Source organism: Lepidochelys kempii, chromosome 3 (genome assembly GCF_965140265.1).
Source record: "Lepidochelys kempii isolate rLepKem1 chromosome 3, rLepKem1.hap2, whole genome shotgun sequence".
In the NCBI taxonomy this organism is placed as follows: Eukaryota; Metazoa; Chordata; order Testudines; family Cheloniidae; genus Lepidochelys; species Lepidochelys kempii.
In genome coordinates this window covers 168981511-168989875 of record NC_133258.1, presented here as the reverse complement: position 1 = coordinate 168989875, position 8365 = coordinate 168981511, and the positions used below count along the sequence as shown (strand labels likewise).

Sequence of the window (8365 nt, the reverse complement as noted above, 5' to 3'; positions counted from 1 at the left end):
GACAACTCCCCTCTCCTGCATTCCTTAGTCTTAGGGGGTAGTTTATGCCTCCATCATGGGAAGATGCACTGGAGGAGAAGAAAGGGCTACCTGTACCCCTTCCCCTGTATACCACACCCAGGCATGGGAGAGACGATTTAGTCCTTAATACCATATTGTTCCTTCTTTCAACCACCTCATCACTTTAAGACAGGACTTCTGCGATAATGTAACAAGGCATAGCCAACTTGAGCACTTTGAGAGAAGAGATTAAAACTAATGATGTTTTTATGCTACCACATGACCCGTGGCTTATTAGCATATCTTCAAAAAATTACATGCACAGCATGAAAAACCTAGTCTATTAAATATATTATTTCATAATACAGTTGCATTATAAAAAGTACAGTAAGTCAGACTGTTCTGCAACTATATTACTTGAAGCTGAAAACAACCCTTCTTTTGGAAATGTACTTATTCATCTTGGTTAAAATCAAGACAATCACAGATATACTTTTTCCCAAATCTTTGGCTGTATTGCAATGGTTGTTTCAATCTGTAATCTCCAACTAAACATTTCCTATCCATGGATTAACAATATATTTACCGACTTGTGTCTTTTAACAGTATTTATCCAACATAACAAAATAAACTGCAATTTGTTATACTTTTTTTACAAAACATTTTATAAATATTTTTACAAAATGTATACAAAGCAATTTCAAGTGAGACATACTATACAAATGAAGGTATTTAAGCAAATAAAGTCCATACCACATTGACAATAAGTGACACATCCTCTTTAAGTGAAGTCAGTCTGTAAGGCCTCCCTAGTCTAAGAGATAAATTATGCTAAACTCTTCAAAGTTAAAATATTTTTTTGTAATTGCCAGTTTAAAATTTATTTTAACCTTAGGCAGTATTCAAGAACATTGGAAATCATTACGCTGATCCAGCAAAGCATTTTAGCATGTGCTTAAAATCAGGCATGTGTTAAAGTATTTCACTGGATCAGATTCCAATTCACACTTTATTAAAACAATATTTCATATATAATAATATTCTGTTTACTGCGTTACCAAGTATAAGTATTCCTAAAGTAGAATTCAAATGAATGAATAACAGAACACTAATGATCCAACAGTAAGTTTGCTGGCCTTTGCTCAATGGATTCCGGACATAAGATGTTTGGACAAACCTTTGTCTGACCTAATCAACAATGTTAAAAAACATGTCTTAATCTTTATTTGTCACTATCTATAATTCACTGCCCAGGAAAAATAAATTTACATAGTGGACACAACATTTTGTTATTTAGGTTATATATTTGCTGTACAGATGCTTGAAAGCTAATACGCCTTTTGAGATGGTACCAAGAGCGACAGGATCCATAAATGTGCACCTTTTTCTCATAGGATGAAAATTAAACTAATTTACATTGCTGATATAACTTACAGCCTTCCTTTCTAGACTGCTCATATTGGCTGAAATTGAATGAATTATAAGATACATAATCCACAGGATACACAGCCATCATTATCTTTATGAAATTTCAAAGGCAATCGGCAAAGACTATACTGTCAGTCTCATTAACTAGAAAATAGCTAATTGCCTAAGAGTCTACTGTAATGATGCCCAGTTAGAAATTTGAAACTGGCAATACCGTGTTATTATTTTAAATGTTTTACATGACATTTGGGAATGTTGGATTTTGACAAATTTAAAATTGGCACAAATTTTTTAAAATGGCAATTAATAATGTACAAAATATTTATATTTCCATTCACATTGAAGGGGAACTGAACCTTAATTATATGTTAAATATTGTTATCTTTCTCAGGTTGACTAGATTTGGTTTTCTTATGTTATCACATAGTGGACTGCAGCTCAACAAAATGGAGGTGCATTATAATTTCGTGCTGTCAAAAGCCCAAGGGCCAAATTCTGCTCTCTTTTGCATTGGTGCAAATGATAGCAAAACCTGGCCTTTTGTTTTCTTTCCTGGCAGTTCTGGCAATCTGACTGACAACCACAGTTTGTCACAATGGATCTCTAGATTATGATAATGGCAATCAGCAAGTTTTGAAACATGGTTGTTTATTTTTGTGAGCAACAGGGAGGAAGACAGAAGGAAAGAGAGATAGACAGCATGCCTTAAACCACAACAGCTCTACCCTTCTGAGCAAACATACATGCTAGATTCATCTCGGTAATGGCAGAACACTTATGTGCACAACAGCACTAATGACCAAAGTAAACTATTAAAAAAGAAGCATGGACCATAAAAGGGAAAAGTCACATATTAAAAATAAATAAATAAAATAACAAGCTTCTATTCTTGTCAACACGAACACCAGCCAAATCAAACCACGCAGGGGTTTCCTTTGGCTCTAAAATGTGAATTAATAATTATACAAGTTTGGATATGTTTTAACAATGGGATAGTTGATTAACTTTGGTCTGTACATATTTTGGTAGTTATGACTGCTGCTGTGGATGACTAATATTCTCTGACAGCAAGAAGCAGAAACAAGCAACAACAACACTGGCCTTTAAATTTCTCAGATTAAGGCTAATGTCCCCTCAAAGTATAAACTACTAATTTAATAACACAGTTTTCAAATAAAAGTGCTTTTGACACTTGGTCTTAAAAAAAAAAAAACAACATTTATACCACTTCAGAAAGACTTAGGTTGACTATATCCAATTATAAAATGCAAAACCTTCTCCTCAAGAGTTAACATATATATGTATTTATATATATAAATTCATGGCTCTATCATGACCTCCTCCTGTACACTTTGCCACTTATTAGCTTCTGTTCTTCTTTCCTTAGTCTAGCATATATTATTTCACATCATACCGTTGTGACTAACATTATACAGTATCATTCCACAGACTAAATTCACCCACTACAGATACACTCATGTACTACTTTCTGCCCAGTGACAACAGAAAAGCACTTAAAATATGAAGCCCTATAAACGTACCGATGACATCCTTCCAACTTAAAATCCTAGAGCAGATGGATTTAGTAATAAATCAAACAGACAATCATTTCTGAATAGCGGTACAATGGGTATTTAACCACGAGGTTTTCCTGGAAAAAATAAAATAAAATCTAGTGATTTATGGAAGGGGGAAAATTGTTGCTTCCATTTGTCTTTTTAACGTTTTCTTGAATAAATCTGCCTTTTCATATGACTGTGATTGTCAGTATATTACCTTATTACCTAGGGCCCAGTGAACTGCAATCTCATTAAATTGCAGTGTTAAACAATTACCATAAGCACTATCATTATAATACTTGAAATGTGTAGGCCCCAACAGACTGCATTCTAACAAGGATTAACTTTACTGGATATCTCACTGTAATCACAATGAGTATTGCTCTCAAACACAGAACAGAATCTAGTTTAGAAAGATTAACCTTTGACATATGTCAGGCTGTACTTGTGGTGTCATTCACATTTGCTTCTACTAAGAGAAACATAACTTGTCCATGGTACTGTAACTATTAACACTCTAAGATACTATTTACAGCTGCTTCTAAAATAGAGTCCGTTTCTACAACACCTTCACTGTGATCTGGAATAAATTTTTCCAGACAGTTTTCTTGTGAAGCAATTGGTGAAAAGTTTGGAAAGTCTAATTCTACAGAGCCACTGCCAGTAGCCTCACTTTGTGGCGGTCTCCCAGTTTTTTTCAGTTCCAAAATGTTTTTGAATGTAGTTTCTAAACTCTTACTGAGGAGCAAATCCTGTTGGGGTTCACCCGAGCCTTTCATGTTGTCAGGATGTAAAACCTCATTCTTTGGAAAGCTCCTCTGAGTTTTGTCTTGGAGGGAGTTATTACATATTACCTCTGAGTGAGATTCAACTGTATTTCTTGACATTTTATGTGTACCATGATTAGCTCTTGACAAGGTTTTTGACAAGTCTTCAGAATTTGAAGAATTTTCATTGGTCTTGGCAAGATCTTTATCAGCCAATTTCTCTTCAGAGACAGCCATGTATTGACTGTCAGGAGAACAGCTAGCCTTCTCAAACTTTAAAGCTTTAGTAAGGCTTTCCGTTTTTTTAGTAGAAATTTTTCCTTCTTGTTGTGTCATAATGTTGTTAGGCACTAAATGAAGTTTGTTGTGATTTGTAGACTCTGCTGTGCTGGATTTTGATCGGTCTCTGGTTTGGATCTTGGTAGGCTGACTGTGAGAAGTCAAAGATTTACTACACTGATGATCACTTTCACTGGACTGTGCTTCATCAACAGTTTCATCAAATCGTTTAGAGGAACAACAAAAATCAGCCAGATAACCATCTGAAAATTAAAAACAAACATATTAGTTTGGAGTTAATAAATGTCAAAGACAGTAAATGTAAAGAAGTGCTAAACAGAACAAGCATTCGAATGTGACTGAGCATTAAAACCCATGATCAAACAGACATTATTTGCTCACATTGCCCTCTCTTGTTTGAAAACGCCTCTAGTATTTACTGTCCATTTATTGGACTATAAGAATATGACTTTAATGGAATCATAAGCACATGGTTAAATATTTTTGCTGGATCAGGGCCTAATACCTGAGATTTTGATGTAATTAACCAGTGGGCAAATTAAGTATAGTTCACTGTACTCCCAGATAAAGCCAGATACAAGCTGGACAAATTATGTCTGAGGGGAAGTTTGAGTGTCTGGAATAGTCTCAGACTTCCCCCTTGACTCTTTCTATCGTTGCTCTGAGCCTTATATGTATTGGCTGTTCCAGGATTCTGAAGCTCTTCTGTCCCTACTGAAAGTTTCTGAGTAAATAGGGGATGTGCTGTTTTCTATGACAAATGTCTGGTTTAATGGTAATCAGTGTAGCCAAGATGTAACTGAACTATTCTTTTAAGAACATATTATTTATTTGTAGTGAAAGTAAAACATGAAAAAGAGATGGTTATAAGAACAGAACTCCAGGGAATACAGCAGGGATTGAGATATATGTGTTCTCAGGTAATGGAAATACACACAAGGAATGTGCACTCATCTTATGACTATGGATTCTGCTTTTTATTTGCTAAGCACTGTATATAATCCTGTTAGAGCTAGGCAGAAAACCCAGTAATTCTGTTTCATGGAGGATTTCAAGATTTTGAAATTTGGTTTCATTCCAGTTCAGAATGAAAACCAAAAATTTTGAAATTGTCTGCCAAATGGAATTACCATTCTCTGCTCAGGTCTAGTAGAAGCCCTGGCAGGATGCCCCGGAGCAAGGGATCCTGGAAATCCCAGCTGCCAAAGAGCCATGAACCTGGGACCCTCAGGCTCAGGGCTTTCAGATCTGGTTTCTGGTGGAATTTTTTTCAAAAAATCTACATAATACAGCAGAACATTTCTATTTCAACAAATCGGAAAATTCTGACACAGTATTTTACTGAAATTTTTCCAAGCATTTCTAAAGGCTACTGAGAATTATATTCAAAATAGGCAGTTTGAGTACAAGCTCATTTTCTGTATAATGAATACATAACCAACATTTTGGTGCTCGGGTATATGGCATCAGGATATAAAGCATACTAAAAAACATTTTTCATTCGAATAAAAACCAACTACGTTTAATATGAACAAAAGATACTAAAAAGTGAAATTTTCTTACATTTCTGGAGAGAGTTAAATCAACATATGAACAATGAATTAGAAGATAAACTTGTTTGAAGACCTTACACTTACTAAAGGTATGCTAACAGGTAAGTTAGGGATAAGATTGCCTGCTTTACACACAGACCTGAGTAGGAAATGGTGTGGAGCTACACTGCCTCTGGGGGAATACCCGGAGAGACTGTGCCAGATTTTCCCATTATGCAGATTGCTCCCCCAGTGATGGTTGGTGCATATTGTTTACCTAGTTCACCAACTCCACTCTAAGGGGTAATGCAGAGGGGAGTCGGGGCCATGGCCCCACCTCTTCTCTGCCCCCTTTTGAGCAATTTGTTTATCATGAGGAGGAAGAGACTAGAAGTTCCTGATCACAGGGGCCCTAGTGTGATTGGACCTTACACGAGCTACTCTGGGAAGGAGGAGAGAGGGAAGCTTCTTGTGAATCTCCCTTATACCCAGGCAAGAGCTGCTCATCTAAATCTAGTGCTAAAATATTAAAAATATAAGAACACCCATTTCTGATGAACAAACCCATTTGTTTCCTTATTAAACCAATGTTACATTTCACAGCATCATGCATAAGAAATACATTTTTACTGCAAAGGAAGAAAAACAGTTTTGTGGGGAGGGATTTTGTTTTGCCTTCCACTTTATGCTATATATTAACAATATTATTTCCTGATTTCCCTACTTCTGGTGGAGGATTCCTTGGAAGACTGGAGAACTAGCCACATTAGAACAACAATTTGCTTATACGTTATGTCCCTTTCCCCTATCCTCCATATGTTTTGCCTATTTAGGCTATAAACTCTTTAAAGTGGGAACCAGTCTTATTCCTTTTGTGAGGCACCTAGCACACTTTAAGCAGTTGGGAAATAAGTAGAATTAATAAAGCTAGGAGACTGAAAACTGGGCAAGTAATTGGAGAAGGGATTTTTAGCCACATTGTTCAAAACTCTTTGTTTCTATCTGAAAACCTTTTAACTCAACCTTGTAAAAGAAGCCCACCACTCTTTCAACTGAAGGGCAAAACAGCTCCCACTCCAGGTATTTATTCCTACTAATCCCCTGGCAAAAAACAGAAAAGATGCAGTTGTATTTCTAAGGTAAAAATAAGCAACAAAGCCTTTTAAAAAAGTCCTTTTAGCCCTTGTTTATAGATAATAAAGAAGCAAAAAGAACAATTTTTGTTATTGTTCCTTTGCAGGTCTCCATTAAATGCTAAATTGATAGCCACTTGCTTCACAAGTTTACAGTGTAAGGAGGTCAAGGGACCAAACAACAGAAAGGGATCATCTATATTTGCAAAAAACTGAATTTTCCTCCCAAATCTGCCCAAATTCTGCTAAGGAGTTTTAGTTTTTTTCTCCCTCCCTGTTCTTACATTTAATATTACATAACGGAGTAAGACGCTAGAAGAGTTATTAACAAAATATCCAAACCCAATTGTCTTTGCTGCTTGGCCAGCTTTATAATAAATCCACAAATTGCTGCATGCTGAGGTGCGGGCAGGATCATAAACGTTTTACCTGATAGCAATACAAGGACCCATATCCTACACCTCCTACTCCATTAAGTAAGGTTTGCAAAATAAGGCACCAAAGCATTTGCAAGCATCCTAACTATCTGAATACGATATCTAAAAGAATACCAAAAAACAACGAGGAGTCCTTGTGGCACCTTAGAGATAAAAGGACTCCTTGTTGTTTTTGCTGATACAGAGTAACACGGCTACCTCTCTAAAAGAATACCATTTCATTGAATATTTGATTGTCCTAATATTTGTATTTTACATTCTCTCAATGTCCTTTAAGATGAACAGAGCATCAGGATGCAACAGGAACATACACCTATACTACACAAGTGCATTTGTTGAATGTTTCTGATTTGGTCTGTCAGCAGTGAAACAGTCAACAATGCTGGAATGTAAGTGGTCACTGGGCTCCAAAAGTAACACTTCATTAAGTGAATGAGGGAATTCACATTCTCTCAGTATTATTGTATCTAGCTGGCTGTAGACTCAAAGGTTCTGTCCACAGAAGCAACAACATGATTGTTGCTAACAGGGTTCTTGCATGGTTTCCCACCAGTGCAGCCATTATTTTTTCCCTGAGAACAACTTTCACTTTACAAAGTCTCTCGATGTTAAGCACGTCAACTTAGGTTCTTGAAGCTGAAGGTATGATTTCACCATAAGCCATTAATTCTGAAGCAGAAACCAATGGTTTCAAAGAGGAACTGCACTTAAAATCAATAGCTTGGTTTGGCTCTAATATTTTTAGCATCTAGAAGATTATGCAAATAGTTTTCTACTTCACAGTGCTGAAGTTAAACATTTCTTACCAGGATCCACTAGTGCAAGGCGCTTATCCCGGGACAGAGACGCCCTTTCTTCCTGGTTAAACATCCTGTCAATCATAACCATTTCTGCAGAGGGATTTATCCGCTGCAAAACAGAATTCCTAGAAGTTACTTCATATGTTCATATAAAAAAACAATCTCGCCACAGCTTTGGAGCATGAGAGGATGGATTTTAAATAAAAATTTAGGTTTTTTTTCTTTTTGTATTCCACTAGTATTAACTTTTTTGGGCAGGGACGGTCTTTTATTGTGTTTGTACAGTGCCTAGCACAATGGGGTCCCAATCTTGATTGGGGCCTCCAGGCACTACTGGAATACAAAATAATAAATAACTGCATTTTATTTGTTAAAGCTTTGTTGTAACAGTGAATCAATATAATTATAC

At 36.1% G+C, this 8365-nt stretch overlaps 1 protein-coding gene across 7 annotated transcripts in view; it reads right to left on the bottom strand.

The window, feature by feature from the left end:
- Nucleotides 1–490: 490 nt before the first annotated feature.
- Nucleotides 491–8365, bottom strand: part of BICRAL (BICRA like chromatin remodeling complex associated protein) — a 79426-nt gene continuing 71551 nt past the window's right edge. For all 7 annotated transcript variants that reach the window (XM_073339020.1, XM_073339022.1, XM_073339025.1 and 4 more), the window contains 2 exons: nt 7963–8065; nt 491–4296 (listed from right to left, as the gene is read on the bottom strand). In XM_073339020.1, coding sequence (XP_073195121.1) covers nt 3497–4296; nt 7963–8065 — 903 coding nt within the window. In that variant the 3' untranslated portion in view covers nt 491–3496. The remainder of the gene's footprint in view (nt 4297–7962; nt 8066–8365) is intronic.